Source organism: Varanus komodoensis, unplaced genomic scaffold, assembly GCF_004798865.1.
Source record: "Varanus komodoensis strain SLA01 unplaced genomic scaffold, ASM479886v1 scaffold45, whole genome shotgun sequence".
Lineage (NCBI taxonomy): Eukaryota > Metazoa > Chordata > Lepidosauria > Squamata > Varanidae > Varanus > Varanus komodoensis.
Window position 1 is genome coordinate 8,034,956 of NW_025336011.1, and position 17,479 is coordinate 8,052,434.

Sequence of the window (17,479 nt, forward strand, 5' to 3'; positions counted from 1 at the left end):
CAACTTCAAATATTGTCAGTGGTGTAGCCTCTCATTTACACAAACTGGAACCCAAACTAATCTGGTTATATTTCTGGGATTAGGCAAAAAGCAGCAATATTTTCCTCTGCTATTTGCTGGAATAGAAAAGCTTGGGAATTTCATCAGACTTAAATGAATAGGACTTCAAGTGGCTCCCATCCCCTTTAATAGAAATTCACTCAAAGAAGTGAAGGGAAAGGAACAGGAGCAGTCACTCTTGCTGCCTTCCTCCCCCAACCCTTCTAAATTCCCAATAATGGGATGATGACTCTCAGCCATTGGAGAGAATCTATGACTAACCACCATGTTTGGAACAGGGACATTCCAGATTATATGGCCAGTGGAAAAGAACTTCTTGTCTAACTGCTGTACTTGATTACATTGTATGGAATGCCTTCATTACTGGAATCATTGGAACAATAATAGGATTTATCCCCAGAAACTTTTCTGAGCTGCATTTACCCACTTTAATGCCATGGTCTAAATGGAACAGGATGACCCCGCGAAGGGAGTTTTGCAGACTTACATCGCATACATCTCAGCTTTTGAGTGCTTCAGGATGTGACAAGCCACTTTCTGAATAGCAATATTTTGTTCCAGTGGAATTCCTACAGTTGATGACTGCATTAAAATCAATCAATCAATTGGAGATAACGTTTAATTCAATATTTCAAAACAAAGAGCAGTGTGAAAAGGGAAAAAATGAATTGTACAAGTGTACAACATTTGGGTCAAGGAAGAGTCAACATTAGAGTACTTGTTGGTTTCACTGATTTCAGGAGGAGCTCTACTGGCACAGTACTTCATTGGGCATCAAGCACAGTTGACTTCATTTAGATCATACTTGTCCTGTACTTTGTACATGGAAACATATCCCAGAGCATATCTAAAGGAGCCTCTTCTCCCATGTGCACCTACCCAGACCCTTAGATCATCTCTAGAAGTTCTTCTCCATGGGCCACCCCTAAAGGAGGTAAAGAGGGTGGCTTCAAGGGGAAGGGACTTCTTGGCTGTGGCACCATCTGTGGAAACAGCTCCCTGGGGAAATACACATGGTCTCAACACTAAATATGTTTCGGCACCAGATTAAAACATTCTTATTTCCCTTGCATTTTAATTTTGATTGTGGTTTCATTGGCTTTTAAACAGTTTGGTACAAGCGGAACAGTTAATATGTTATCATGCCTTGTTTTGCTATCAAATTTTATTGCTATGTAGTTGTCTATTTATTATTTTATGTATTTATTTATTCAATTTATATGCTGCCCCATTAGGCATAGGCTTTCTGGGTGGCTTGCATCATCATTACAACATAAACAATACAAAAGGTGCATGATAATACACAATCAAAACCAATAACAAAAAAATGTAAAAAACTTTCAAAATTTGATAAAGCCAAGATCACCAAAATAAAATAATACGAGTTAATCGCATAACCCCAAAAGTCAGCAGCCATTAAAATTAATCATGTCAAAATCTAGCATTAAAACAACTTGGCAGCAGCACATTGGCATATAGATAAGATTAAAACATCAATAAAAAAATCAAGGTTACATAATCAAAATAACTGTGGTACAGATACTTTATGTCTTTAGTTGGCCCCTAAGGACCAGGCCCCAACCATACCGCCAATGGAATCGGGTTCCAGAGTGTGGGTGCTATACTCAAAATAGCTCTCCTCCTTGCAAACTCCCCCCTCACTGTGTTGTGGGGAGGAATGCGGAAGAAGACTTCAGACGACCAGGCTGGTACATATGGCAAGAGCTCTTCCTTTAGATAACCTGCCTTTATGACAGGCAAGTTAGTTTAAAAATTGTTTTTAAATAGATTATTTGATATTTTAAAGTATATTCTGTACACTGTTCTGAGAGCTCGTCCAATTGAATGGTATAGAAATACCTTAAATAAATAATCATAAAATGGTTATAAACTACCAGCAGGCTCTGATGTGGCTGACCATAAGCTTCTGAACATGGAAATGGAAGGAGCATGCAGGTAAGGCTGTCTCTGCCCTGTGCCCACCTGGAAAAAGACTCAGAAGGCCAATTCTGGTCTACTATCTCTTTTGCTCCTACTTAAAAAGTACAGACTGAGGCAGTATGGGAAGCATAACTTCCTGATAGGGTATCATTTCTCTCTCCTTGTCCTCTGGAACAGCCACTCAGTGCCAGCACTGAGGTTGATCTTTTAACCTCAGAGAATCAGCAGGTATGGGGAAAACCATGTCAACTGTGAGGGCAAAGGGCAAGTGCTCCATCCTTAGTGATCCCTTGTATGATCACATCCAAGTTTTATTCATGCATGCATTTCAGAACACTGAAAAATAAGTGAGGGAGAGATTCTCTGGAAAAGTCATTTTCAGTGTTCAGTGAACACAAATGGGATCTGTAGTATAGGAGAGGCAGAAAAGAGAGAAATAAAAGTGGAGCAACTACACATATGCACATTTTAGAGTTCTTTTTAGAATATTTTCTAGCCAAAGTAGAATTCCAGAGGAGGGTACGCAGTGCAAGGTCAATGTCTTGGACTGGGCTATTAGGAGAATGGAATGTGGGGAATCTGTCTTTCCCACTGGCCATGTACTAGTGCTTCTAGGAAACCCTGTTCATACCAAGTGATGCACTATAAGCTGGAGCAAACATAATCTTGTTCTGTTTATGTCAGGCCTGAAAATGGCAAGAGCCACTTGTTCACCTGGATCCCTGCCATGAGTGACCATGCAAGGAAAGGAGAGAAAATACAGTAGGATGTAGAGAAAGATGTGGGATTGTGGATTCAAATCGTGTTTGAAGAGCTGCTGCCAAGTAGACAACATCTAGCTAGATCTATCCCTGTTTTGAGATGACATAGAGCAGTTACATGGAATCGAGCTGAGCTGACTTTTCAGGCCTCTCCCACTACAAAATATCATGGCCTGATTTGGGGGATGTTGAAATACCTTTTCGTAGAAGCAGGCATCCTTGTCCTCAGCCTTGCAACACTCTTCCATAAGATGTACGTGCCTATGGGCTGCAGCATGGATTTCGGCAACGTTTGCAAAAGGCCTCCTTCTGGCAACCTCATACTCAAAGCTATGTTTAAAGAAATAATTAATCTGTGCTGCACTTTTGCAAAGCAAAGGATCTAGTCTTTATAAAGAAAGCTGACATCAACAGGAAGAGAATAAGCAGTCATTTCACCAAATTAACTGAACGTGAATACAAGAGGGAGAGATTCAAATTCTGCCGAAGAGACCAAGGCTGTGCACAGCTGTCCTGTTGAAATCCCAGTCACTTCAGTACAGGAGATTTGACAGTATCTGAATCGGGATCAGTTGGCAGCACTCCACTGCAGATATGTGGGTAAATATACCCACATATCTGCAGCAGCAGCCTTGGTCAAAAGTGAGGATATGCCCCAAATTATAATCTGTGGCAGGACCTCAGAACATAGGAGTGTATTCCTGTATTTGATATTTGGCAGCTGACATGAAGTAGCCATCAGGATTCACAGTTCGGTGAATGACAGTATTCAAGAGAAACAGAAGCATAATTCTTCAAAAAAGAAAGAAGGACAGCACTGAATCACTGTACTCACTGGTGCATTGTTTCTGCCTTGTTATCATGAAACTCTTTGCAGAGCACCTCGTGAGGTTGAGGATCTATGGGTGGAACGGCTCCTTCACTTCCATTTTTATGGGCGTGGAAACATTCTTCTTCCTCTGCCCCCTCTTTAGCACAGCATTGAGTGAATCCATATTTCTCAATCAGAGCTTGTTCATGACAAATTTCAGCACAGAATACATCAGTCTGGTGGACAGAATTAAAATATTGCTTTAATTTATTAGAAATAAACTCGTTCTTATTTTACCTATTCTCATTAGGCAAACTACTGCATGGTGTTTCTTTTGGAAATCTCTTAACCCCCCTAAATTAGATATTGGTACAGGTTGGAATGCCAGAGCCCTAACAAATACTGCTTTCATTTCATGCCCTTTTCATTTCCTGTTGCAGTTAGGGATCCTTGTTTACTTTAATAATAACAATAATTTCAATTCTATCAGCAATGCACTCATACTTTATATAGCCACAACAAAGTCTGTATTCAGTGGATTTTTATCCTATCCATGATTTCAGACCAATTTAGGGCATTTATTTGAGATTACAGGATGTCTGAAATGTAGCCAAAAATATGTGAAAGGGTGTACTTTTCCCAAAAGACGTGGTGCCGAGAGAAACTGTGGTTGATCCATGTTCTCTGCAATGCATTTCTTGAGCAAGCATTGAAAGAACCTGGGAATAGGGCACATATGCTACAGAATACAATGGTACCTTGGGTCATGAAAGCCTTGGGTCATGAATGCCTTGGGTCACAAACAAAAATTTCATGAAATTTTTGACTTGGGTCACAAACCCCACTTTGGGTGGTGACCAAGATCGCAGCCATCTCCCAGCCATCTCCCCCCACCCCCGAGTGGGGAGATGGCCACAATTGCAGTCGTGTTTGTGCAGGGAACACATGCGTGATCATGGCTGTGCTGTGCTGCGCCTGTCTTTCCAGCAGGAGTGTGCCTGTGATCACGCACGTCTTTCCTGCATGAACGCAACTGCGATCCTTGCCATCTCCCCACTCAGGGTGGGTGGGGAGATGGTCGAGATTGTGCCTGTCTTTCCTGCAGGAGCGCGCCCATGCCAGGATTTCCTTGCGAAGCACCACCCCAACATAAATGTAACAAACAGAGTGTTGAATCTGATGAACAATAACGTGCTCTCTCATTTTCGGAGGGTTATGCAGCGCAGGAAAAAACAAGTGACTATAGGCAGATTTTTCACCAAAATTGACCCTGCAGCTAAGAGACAAAGGGAGAAAACCCCTGAAAGAGATCTCTGCAATGTCCTTTTGCAGGGGGGCTCTCCCTCAAAACAATAATCTCCCCCCACCCCCACCTAGGTTAGTGTTCTCCACTGTACTGTACAGTACTTTGTTACATTGTTGTTCTTTGTCACTTTGTTTCAAAATTTCTGATTAAAAAAAAGTTACATAACGAATTAACCTTATTTACACTGAACCTTGTGGGGAAATTTGACTTGGCTCGTGACCAAAAACTGGCTCACAACCACTTTGGAGGGGCCAGAATGGATTGACCTGATTTACATTGAATCATATGGGGAAATTTGACTTGGGTCACAACCAATTTGGGTCACAACCAGAGTCGTAGAACTGATTAAGTTCATGAGCCAAGGTTCCACTGTATCTCTTACTCCTGGAAAGGGTTCCCCATGGCCATACTGTCATGTCTAAAAAGTTGATGCTGAGAGAGAAGCTGCAGCAGGGTAGAAGCTGCCCTTAAATCTTGGTTGGCACCTAGCTGGGCAAGATCTTTTATTAACCTGGGAGATCTAGCTTAGTTTTCTAGATGCTTGGAACTTTGTTTTCCTTTGATGAAATTGGTACCTATAATTCTTTATTTTGGATGGGTGGCAAGATTGCATTATATACTCACCAAAAGAAGAAAATGAATCTATGACTGACTAAAAGTCTAGTGTATCAGTATTTGTATGGGTGTTCTTCAGATTTAGGTTCTGGAAGCTTACCAGAGAGTCTGAACATTGTTTGTCTGAGCTTTCATCAGTGGTACATTTCTTTGCAAGCTCGACACCATTATCTGCCAGTTTTTTTATTTCTTCATATGAGGCTTGCTGTACTTGCTGGGCATTCAGGATTAAGAGACTGGGGAGGAAAAAGCAGAAGTGATCATGAAAGCCATGGATTTTATTTCTCATCAGGCTTTCTAACTGGGTGCATTTCTAAGCACATTGTGCAGAATGTTGCTTTCAGTTTATGATGCAAAAGTAACTCAGCAAGGCTGCTGATACACTTCCAACCCTCACTTTAGCCCTTCATTTCATGAGGGCAAACACCTGAGAGGGTTCCTAGAATGTACAAACACCCAGGGCAAACACGTTCTTAGGAATGGTGGCCAAGATGTAGCTAAGAAATATCTTTATTAGGGATACACATACCGTAACCCTTATACTTTTGGAAGAAAGTGTGCTGGGCAGGAAATGGTTCTAAGTTTGACTTTCAAAATGTAAGATGGGAAAGGTTACAGTTGTTGGGTGGTATAGAAATCAAATGAATGAATGAATGAATGAATGAATGAATGAGAGAAAGAAAATGGGCTTGATGAGATAAAGATGCTCAAGGCAACATTCCAAAAAGTCTTGAATTGTGACTGGCCTTATCAGTAGATTGCCCTCACCACGGAACATTAACCAATGGCAGGCTATTTTATAAAGACTGGAGTTAATTCAATTTAACTTTTTGCCAGAACTTTCACACAATCCTCAGTTAATCTTACTTGATTAAGCTGATGAGTTCTAACAGATCTATCAATTAGATCAGCATAGCATGATTAGACAATAGTTTTGATGCAAGAATACCTGCATTGATTTAGATCAGACTTGTCCAAACTTGCACTCCTTGGATGGGTTTAACCACAAGGTATCTTCAGAGTGCCAGCTTGTGGAATGCTGTTTTAGATTATAAAATATTTTTAGATTTTTAAAAATGTGATTGAGATGACAGGTTTTCAAACAAGGCTAATTCTAGATCAAGAGAGGTATTCTAGATCAAGAGAGGTATTACTACCACTCTATATGACTCTGGTGTGTCCGCAACTGGAGTACTGTGCTCAGTTTTGGGCCCCTCATTACAGAAAGGATATAGCCAGGTTAGAGTCAGTGCAGTGTAGGGCCACAAGGATGGTGGCTGGTTTGCAGGGGATGCCATATGAGGCGAGACTGAGGGAACTGGGTCTCTTCAGCCTGGGGAAGAGGAGACTCAGAGGGGATATGTTGGCGACATACAGGTATGTGAGGGGATGTCACATGGAGATGGGTAGAGACCTGTTCTCCTCTGCAGAGGAAGGCAGGATGCGCTCCAACGGAGCAAAGCTCAGGGAGCCAAGGTTCTATTTAGATGCCAGGAAGCATTTCCTGACAGTTAGGACCCCGACGGTGTGGAATGGGCTTCCATGAGAGGTGGTTGAGGCCCCATCGGTGCGGGTGTTCAAGGATAGGCTGGTGACAGGCATGCATATGGTGGGCATGTTGTGAGCAGAGCTGGCTGGTGCTGGAGGTCAGACTAGATGGCCCGGGAGGCCCCTTCTGACTTGCTCTATGTTTCTAGTTCCATGTTTGAGCTGGCCCTCTTGGCTATAGGTTTACTTTGTGGCAATGATGGCATGGAAGCTGATATTTTAAATTTCCCACAGTCTGTGAACATCCTGCAAGCCCATGTTCAACAACACTGTGGGAATGTAAAACTGGTCACATCTTAGTGGCTAACCAGTGATGGGCAATAGGACCACTGGGACCTCCCAGGGCAATGGGGTCATAGCACCTTCCTAAGGAATCCTCATTAATCAAAAGAACCTGGTTTGGTCCCCAATTTGGAAGTTCAGAAAATAGCCTAATTTGCTTTGAAACGATTCAGAGGCTTCCGAATTTGAGACTTCAGGCTTGAATCAATCTCAAAGGAAATATCCAAAGCTCCATGCCTCCCTTTGAGTATAAGCAGAAATCAACAAATGGCTATAAACCTTTTGGGTGCTGGAAGTTCTGGAAAATATTTGAATGAGGCTTTAAAGACCCCCAAATGTCAGGAAAATAGGTGGAGGATGCTTTCTACTAGTTGTCTTTATGTGAGTATGCTTTTTTTAAAATGGCTGCCAAAACTTTTTCTATTTCGTCAATTAATTTGATGGACATGAATGTCCTTCTTGGAGGATGAGGCCTATTGAGTGTGAGATGAATACAGGAAGAGATATGTGTGTAAGAGCAGTCCTTACACTTTTGGAGTTTTCCAAGAAAATATGCACTTACTATCACCCCATGCTTTCTGGGTGCACTTGTTATGAAAGTGATAGAAAGTTTTGATGTAGCCCAAGCTTTTAAAAAATGTGCCATTCCAGAAGGATAGGCACCAGTTTGATCTTTGCTTGCTTGTTTCTTTGTTTGGAAAGAGAGTCTTCAATTGAGTGAGTGTGTGTACTTATGTGGAAATGATCTGCTTTCCTTTTTCCCCATTGAATTTTGGGGGACAATTCATTGCAATAGGCATACTTAATAAGAATGATACATAGCATCTATACAATTTCAGAAGGGGTTAGAATGAATGAGATGCATCTTACAGTTTTCTGTTCAGTTGTTTACACAAAGTGCGATAGATGAAAGTGCAGCATACAGTGGGCAAGACTTGGACATTTCACATGCTCTAGGCAAGCACCCAATTCTATACCCTCCTCAGTCCCCCTAGAACAGTCCTGTGATAAATATTTGTAACATCGCTTCTCCCACAGCACTTTGATTTGAGAACCTGGTAAAACCATTGATTTGAACCTGAAGCTACCAGATTTCACCTTTTCACCTTTCTCCACCCTGATACTTTTCTTACAGAAAAAGTCTACAGAGAAATGCCACCATTTTTGCATACATGCTCCTGTCTGTCTACTCCTTGGAATCTCCAAATTGCTTATAAAGAATTGTGAGTGCTCAAATGTAGCTCATTTCAGCAGAAATCCATTGGGCATTTCCCAGATCCTTCAGAATAATTCCAATTCTGAAAAGAATTTGGGATTTCTGCAAATCTGATGGACACTCAGACTCATCCTGTAAATTTCTTGTAAATTGCCCAGAGTCTATGGGAATGGGGTGGTATGTAAATATTAAAATATATAAATATATCTAAATAAATCCTGCATATAACAGAGAAGGGAAATGAAGAGGATATCTGCCCACTGCAGATTTTATAAGACATTGTGATAAATACTAATCACTATTTAAAAAATCATTGCCAGATTAGTAGAAGGATAATCTTTGATCGAAAAGTTTTAATCAAATAATCCAACCAATTAATCAATTAAAATCAAGCCAAGAAATTAGCACTGTATCAACATTCATAGAATGTTGTTATTGTCAGCCTGAATTTCTCTGGTACTTTTAGTTCACAATCACTGTACCTAATGCTCTCATTATTTTTGAATGAGGCACTACAGGCTATTTTGAGCAAAACTTTCTGAAAGGACTTACACGTCGAAGAAATCTTCACCTGTCAGTTCATAGGCCTGTTTGATGGTTTTAATTTCTGTAATGAAAACAGAGATCAACGCTTCAATCAACACACCTCATAGTGTCAATATATCCAAAAACTTCTTTTTACAGCACTGTGCTGTGCATAACTATCCTGGAATAAATTTCATTGTGTTCAAAAGCGCTTGCTTCTAGGTATGTGAGCAGAGGACTACAGCTTTAGTGATTTCAAAGAGAGGGTGTTGGTGCAGAAGAAAGTATATCCCATGACCACTGCCTTTGGCTGCAACAGGTCCAAATCAGAGCTGCAGGCTGATGGATTCTTGAAGTTCTCCACTATATTCAGGAGATTTAGGTGGAGTGGAAGCAATGCTGCCATCTTCAAAAACAATAGTGAAAAAAACAGGAGAAAATTCTACAAAGTGGTTGTTTTATTTCTGGGGGAGGGCCAGAAAATAAATGCATAAGGGCTTCTCTGAGAAAAAGTCCTCTGAAAAAATTCTGAGAATTTTTAGCTCAAATTTAGTTGTCATTCTTCTGGGTATAGCACCTATCACAGCGGTTTCAGATGTTAGCTTTCTGACTGGACTTTTGGATACATCTCTCTAATGTGAGTTCTGATAGTGTTGCACTCAGTTCCAAAAAATCTGACCTCTAATTTTCTGTATGTTGTCTTTCCCTGTGAATAAGTCTTCTATTCTTCTGCCTCCTTCTTAGGACATTATATACTCTATTTTGATTCTATTTTGTTGGTTGTTGCCTACCTAATCATTAAGAGGGGGCCAATGGTACTGTGTGGATTTTTTGTTTTGCACATGTCTTCATTGCTTTTCAGTATCTTGGGCTGCCTGCAATTCCTAATCAGAAAAGGCCCCATTCACGGGATAGGAAGTGTGGGAAGCCAAGGATGCTGCAGACTACCAGAGACCTGTTTTGTTTGTGCGATGAATAAGATAAGCACAAGAAACCTGAGCCAAACCTATGCAGATTTCTCTGAGGTTTCTTCCCTGGATTTATTTTTGCAAACATTTTTTCCCTATCAGATTGAATGGGAATGTTGAATAAGTGGTGGGAGGAATTTTTGGCACAGTATTAGTTCATGTCTGTTTCTCCGTGAATTTGAAAATCTGGGGCAGTTAAGCCCCAGATAAGAAACATCAAATTGGAAGTGGTAGCATTCTACTGGAAACAATGAAATCTTAGTGAATTCTGAAAAAGTTATAGTTTAAGTTAAATTAACACAACTGGAGAAGGAAATGGCAACCTACTCCAGTATCTTTGCCATGAAAATCCCATGGTCATTGCACGCATTTCAAGCTAGGCTTCAGAAGTATGTGAACCGAGAACTTCCAGAAGTACAAGCTGGGTTTCAAAGAGTCAGAGGAACTAGAGATCAAATTGCCAACATTCATTGGATTATGGGGAAAACTAGGGAGCTCCAGAAAAACATCTACTTCTCCTTCATTGAGTGTGCTCAAGCCATTGATGGTGTGGATCACAGCAAATTGTGGCAAATTCTAAAAGAGGTGGGAGTACCCGCCCATCTTACTTGTCTCCTGAGAAAGCTGTATGTGGATGAAGAAGCAACAATCAGAACTGGACATGGAACTGCTGATTGTGAAAGGAGTATGACAAGGCTGTATATTGTCACCCTGCTCATTTAACTTATATGCAGAATACATCATATGAAATGCTGGGTTGGATGAATCACAAGCCAGAATTAAGATTGCTGGGAGAAATATCAATAACATCAGATATGCACATGATACCACTCCAATGGCAGAAATTGAAGAGAAACTAAAGCAGCCTAGGAAGGTCTCGGCAATTATAGGTGGCCTATAAATATATGGAAATAAATAAAATAAATAAAGAGCCTCTTGATGAGGGTGCAAGAGGGGAGTGCAAAGGCTGAATTGAAACTCAACATTAAAAAATGTAAGATCATAGCATCTGGTCCTATCACTTCTGGACAAATAGAAGGGAAAGAAATGGTAGTGACAGATTCTACTTTCTTGGACTCCAAAATCACTGGAGACAGTAACTGCAGCCATGAAATTAAAAGATGCTTGCTTCTTCAGAGGAAAGCTATGGCAAAGCTATGGCAAAGCTATTGCAAAGCCTTCTCCACAGTGGTGCCCAGACTATGGAATGCGCTCCCCAGAGAGGTCTGCCTGGTGCCAATTTTATACTCTTTATGGTGTCAGGTAAAGACTTTTTTATTTAACCATCATTTTAACAATTAATGGGTTTTAGACATTTTAAGATTTTTTGTTTCTTTTTATTTTCAGCCACACTTTCTATTTTATGATTTTTTAAGTTTATAATGTTCAATTTTAGATATTTGAATAATTGTAGTTTAAATATTATATTTCAGAAGTCTCTGCTTTTGCCTTGACCCAGGCCACCAATAGAAGGTCAAGAAGGTCACCAGGAGAAAATGCAGCTTTTGCAGGTACCTCAACATGGCTCTAGCTGATTCTTGTACTTGAAGCCAAGATTACAGTATGCATATTTACTCCTCCCTTGCTTTCTCCTGTCTAGTAACACATATCTGCATCATAATGACACAATGTTGTCCCTGAGAGGAGGAACCATTAACAGGGAGAGCTAGAATGCAGTGATCACATGGGCATGCATGCTAGACATTCCAAAAGAGTGCACAAGACACATAGGCAGCATTTTAGATGTAGATCATGTCATCTGATTCCCTAGAAAGGCATGAGCTTTCTGATGCAAATCCCACTGTAGCAAACCAGCCTTGTGCAGAAAAGTTTCCCAATGGACTGAAGCCCTTGTTTTTGTTCCAAATCTAGTTCATACTAGCCATCTGAGAACAATGGTTTGAAAAGCTCAGACTTCATAGAAGGAAAAAGAGGAAGAAGAAGCAAGATTCTTACCTACATCCCGAGCTCTTCTGGGCAATCCCCTTGATTCAGCAAAGCTTAGCAAGAAAAGGCAAGAGATGACTGTTACCCACTTCATGGTTCCAAATTGGTTAGGGGCTTGAGTATGCAGGGTAGGAAGAGCAAAGGGGAAGATGATGCTCTTATACTCTAGCACACACATGTTGGATTAATAATCACCCTCTGTATGCCATAAGTTTGGGGAGGACACAAGAAAAGGCCATGCTAATAATTAACTTGATAAAATATTTATTTGTATTGTTGTTTTGTCACAAAACATCCAGGAAAATGTTTGTTTTGAAGGATCAGGGCAAATATACATTAACCTTATCATACTTCAAATGCATTAAGCAAACTGCCTTCCCTTTACCCTGTATCTGAAACACCAACCTTTCCCCTCTCAAAATTTTGACCAAAATGAATGGGAATGGCATGATTGGGCTAGTGCTTTCCTCCCTTTTTTCTTTTTTTTCAAGTTAAAGAACCCAAGTTCATGGGTTATGAGTTCTGTGACGTTAGTTTCCAAGGTTGCCAATGAGTCAACATTTGTTCTTTGGCAACAGAGTCTGAACTTCTGGGCTGGACATAGATAAAATGGTGTTATGTGTCTCTTCACAAAGCCTATCCATATATGCCTGTCTGGCCTTTGAGATATATGCAGGGGGCCCTCTTGTGTGAGCCACCCCTAGGGAAGTGAGAGGGGTGGCTGCTTGGAAGAGAGCCTTTTCTGTGGCTGCTCCCCATCTCTGGAATGCTCTCCCCAAGGAGATTTGCCATGCACCTTCCTTATACTCTTTTTGGTGCCCGGTGAATACCTTCCTTTTTAAAAAAGTGTTTTATAATTGACTTCACTAAACCTTCATTGTGTATCTCTATCTGTATTTTATTAGTATTGAATTTTAAAATTGTTTTACTGTGTTTTTTTTATAGGCTGCATGCAAATGTTTTAAATAAATAAATAAGCATGGCAGATGTTTTCCTCCACATTTGCGAAACAACAACAACCATAATAATAGTTCCTATTCCTTACATGTTGTGATAGGTGTTTTGAAGGTGCAGTAGTATGACAACGTAAACCACACCTGTACTTATTTGTCACTGGTGAGAATGGACACTGGGAAGAAGTTCACATCTACTCCCCAAAACTTAGCCTATTGTTCCAAAGCACAGCGGACTCCCTGGAGGGAACCCATCTGTTGGGTGAGATAGCAGAGGGCCAGATAGTACAGTCCTGCTAGTGAGTGAGCCCTTCTGGAACAAAGGAGAACTGAGAAAATTCCTTGAACTATGGGGCAGCTCAGAGGCCTTGGAGCATTTCAGGTCCACACAGCATGACAATCTCTGTCCATGGTTTTTTGTGCAGCTGAACAAGGGGCTTCTTGTGCACCACAATCAAGTGCCATGATGCCCCGTGTGCCCTCAGCAAGAAGTTCCAGGAGATAATCATGCACAATTAGAACTCCAGGGAGGCCCCAGTATCACACTCATCTATGTACCTCCTCCTTGATCACAGAGATGTCACACCTGGCAACACTCAGTGTCATTTTCTGGGATATCAGCTGCTGGGTATCAGTTGGGGGCACCAGGACCCAGACAAGTGGCATGATATACAGGTCCATTACAAATCATAGTCAGGCAGTTCAGAGATCAAGGCAGGTAACAGAATAGAGCAGAGCAGTCAATGCCAGTCAGGAGTTGAAAGCCAGAAACAAGCCAAGGAGAAGTGGATACCTGGGATTGGAGCAGAAGGTGGAACAGGTAAAGCCAGGCATGGTTCAGAAGTAGAGGCATGAGCAAGGCAACAGACACAGTCCCCAGAGACGAGCTCCAGAGGGCACAGAGCACTCCAACATCACCAGAAAGCCTAGGTGCTAAAGCCACATCTGAAGGGAAGAGCTGATTCTTATATAGCCCTTCCCTCAGGGCTCCCAGGTGGTGCTCGTAAGATCCCAAGTGGCTGCAACTGACTGTCAGCCCAGTCAGGCAACCACCAGGGTGGTTATTCTGGTCTCTAGCCAGAAGAAGGAGCCCTGGTGCTGCCTCAGAACCTCACAGTCAGTAGACAGAACTTGTGATGACCATCTTGGGTTCTGTGTGAACCATCCCACCGCTGCTGCTCATGCTTGCTTCCTATGTTTGCATCATCACCACCATTTGGAAAATCCCTTCAAACTGTAGCAGGAGCAAAGCCTTTTCTACCTGTTCTCCTCATCTCTCTGTGGTCACACTTCACCTGTACCTGAAACCCCCTGGGGGGTTCACAACATTAAATCACCTGTCCAGATTTCAGCCAGGCCCACCCTGGTTAGCTTCCAAGATTAGGAAGGATCTGGCACTTCAGGTTATACAGAAGATATAAGAATAGCAATATAGCTATAAGTTAAAGACATAGCAATCCTATGGATAACTGCTCAGATGTAAGTCCCAATGAATTCAGTTGAACGAATTTTCAGGAAAACATGTAAAATATGATAATATTGCATTTTTATCCCAGCTTTCTTACATGTTCAAATCACCCAAGTTGGGCTATAAGGTTACCTCCTCTCCATTTTATCCTCACAACAACAATTCTGTGAGGTAGGTTTGGCCGAGAGTTTGTGACTGGCCCAATTTACACTGCGAGTTCCCAGGCTGAGCAGGGACTGGAATCCGGAGCTCCCAGTCTAGCCCTTGGAACTGCCACACCACATGGCTCCCCATAGCAGGTAATTCAGGTGATATCAACTAGGTGCTTAAAGCCACATATTTTAACTGGCTGAGTAGCCATTCTATTTTCATCTGGAATCCTGGTAATTGAACATCTATGAAGAAAACAGTATGGAGCTTGACTTTTTTTCCCCCCGAGACATGCATTCTTTCCCTTTCTTCACACCTCCCACCCATTAAAAATGACAACACCCTTGACTTCTGTGACAGTTGGTACCCATATCTTGTTTTAGCAAGCCTGTCCCAGTTTTCTAATTGTGGTGATAGTGCAACAGGCTGAGGGAGCAAGATATATATGGGGAATATGAAAGAGAAAAGGTTCTTGAAATTTGTCCCACAGAAAGCAAATGTGCAGGGCAAGCCACTGGAGTCTGGTGGCATGTGTAATAATGGGAGTTTCATAGAAAAGGGTTCTGTTCTTTTCCCTGTCATTGATGAAATAATCCAACAGTGGCTGTACATATGACGGCAAAACCTCTTCTCCTGTTGCTGAGAGTACATGAAGACATTTGGGGGTGCCAAGACATAGAAGCTTAAGCCCTAAGAAAAGGTAAGTTTATCTGCCTATTAATTCATGGATTATAGTGTTTTGTCCTTTCTTGCTGCAGTTTGAAAACACAATAAACTGGTCAGGTGGTTGTGGATGCAATAACTATGAAAAAAAAGTCTTTCTCCCTTTGCCTTTCTTGCTGATCCTTGAAATACTAATGGTGCAGCCTCACAGGAACAGACATGCTGAAAAACTAGAAGTTGCATAGCTGACACCTCAGCATCTTAGCCATTTCATCTCAAAACACACCATGAAGAATGACCAGAACACTTTTTTTATTTACTTCCATAACTTTCATTTTATTTATTTTTCAGCTGATGGTAGCTATCTCCAACACTTAAGGAGAACCCTTCTCAAAGTTTCCTTGACCTCTCAGTTTCTCAGGCAGTAGATGAGAAGTTTCAGCAAGGGTGTCACGACGGTATAACCATCAGTTCATTCATTTCTGGTAACAAATACACCATCACAAGGGATCCATAGAAAATGGCCACGACAGTGAGATGAGAGGAACATATAGGGAAGGTCTTTTGCCTCCCTCCTTTGAATGAAATTTTCAAGATTTTAGAAATAATACAAACATACGATGTTAATGTTAGGGAAAAAAGGAGGGGTGGTGAACCCTGAACACAGAATGACTACCAATATGAAAAACAGCTGTGTGTTACTGTAAGAAAGTTTAAGGATGGGGAGAGAGTCACAAAAGAAATGGTTGAATATATTTGGGCAACAGAAATGTAATTGTGACAAAAAGAGTGTTATTACAGCATTGACAAGAAAACCGTTTGACCAAGATCCACACACCAGATTTCAACAGAGCCTGCTATTCATAAGAGCAGCAAAATGCAGGGGTTGCATATTGCCAAATAATGGTCATAAGACATCACAGAGAGAAGGTGGCATTCTGTGCCAGCCAAGTCATCTGGTAAGTCAGGTCAGAGTTGTTTCCATGGTAGCCTCACTTCATAGCTCCCTTCTTCATACTTCAATGAAGCTGCAAATGCTTGTGACATCTCTTCCCCACGTCTTACTTTCCACGGTGTTTCTCCCATTATGACAATAGCTTCTAATTCCCAGAAGGCACTCCATTGTTCTGATATGAGGAATTCTTCATCAGTTATACTTGGAAGAATTCCAACTTTAGTACCACTGCATGTTAATTAGAAATGATGCAGTTCACCACTCAAACGCTCTCCATGGCCTGACACCACATTAAGAAACAAGTTCCTCCAATCAGAATGTTTAATTATTTTTGGCTTTCTGTGGGCATAGTGATCCCAGGCAGCTGGAGACCTTCAGTTTTCTATTCCTGATGCATATCATCTCCTGTGATCTTGGTCATGGCATTGCACACTCTTGGTGCTTCTGGCACCTCCAGTCTCCTTTTTCTTCACAGAGATCATGGAGTATGATCTTGAAACTTTTTCTGTTTTGAAGATAGTGAAGTCTTTGTTGCAGAGGTATGAATGAGCAACGCCTCCTCTCCAAACACAGAGCATTTGACCACCTTCATCTAGCACCAATACAGCCCTGCTTTCAACCTTGCTGCCCCTTTTGCTAAAGCTCTCACTGTTTGCAATGGTACTATGCTCTGTAGCTTTGGGCCTGTCTCATGCAGGGCTATGGAAGGCAGGATGATGGGCTTCTCCTCTGTACTTTTTCAGAATAGATTTCTGATTTGGGCCTTGACAACAAATTGATTTGTGGTGATGATTTCTACAGCCGGAATGGTCTACTCCTTTTCCTTTGGGGATTCTGGTGATACTGTATGTCTTAACCCTGGACATAAGGAACATCTGCCTTGCTTCTTCAGCTTTTTCTTTCTTTCTGAAGGAGTCAGTATACAGCAATCTTCTGCTTAGTGAGTAAAATCTTTTTAGTATGTACAGGTTAGCTCTGGCCCCACAGGATTCAGTCCTGCTGCTTATGGGGTAAGAGCTAAATCTTTTCTTGCTCTGAATATTGTTGTTTCTGTTTTAGCTTGCATTTCAGTAAGCTGTCACCATCTATGGCTTTAATTCCAGTTTTCATCAGAACTGAATTTTGTTCTCAGCTTTTAACTTCTGATTGGGGAATCTAAGGAGCTTTGGTACCATCTATTCAACAGTGGCATCCTTAAACTGGATGAATTCTAATGCTACATCTTCAGGGGCCATCTGCATCAATGGTGGGGACAAAAGACTGTCATATGTATCTGACACAGCTCCAGTAGCTGTCAGCACTGGGATGTG

At 41.4% G+C, this 17,479-nt stretch overlaps 1 protein-coding gene across 1 annotated transcript in view; it reads right to left on the reverse strand.

The window, feature by feature from the left end:
* Positions 1-12,134, reverse strand: part of LOC123030602 (alpha-fetoprotein-like) — a 22,739-nt gene extending 10,605 nt beyond the window's left edge. Inside the window, exons 1-6 of the mRNA XM_044444669.1 lie at positions 11,990-12,134; positions 9,093-9,147; positions 5,595-5,730; positions 3,598-3,809; positions 2,960-3,092; positions 548-642 (exon numbers count right to left, since the gene is read on the reverse strand). Of these exons, the coding sequence (XP_044300604.1) occupies positions 548-642; positions 2,960-3,092; positions 3,598-3,809; positions 5,595-5,730; positions 9,093-9,147; positions 11,990-12,074 (716 nt within the window). The 5' untranslated portion in view covers positions 12,075-12,134. The remainder of the gene's footprint in view (positions 1-547; positions 643-2,959; positions 3,093-3,597; positions 3,810-5,594; positions 5,731-9,092; positions 9,148-11,989) is intronic.
* Positions 12,135-17,479: the final 5,345 nt, after the last annotated feature.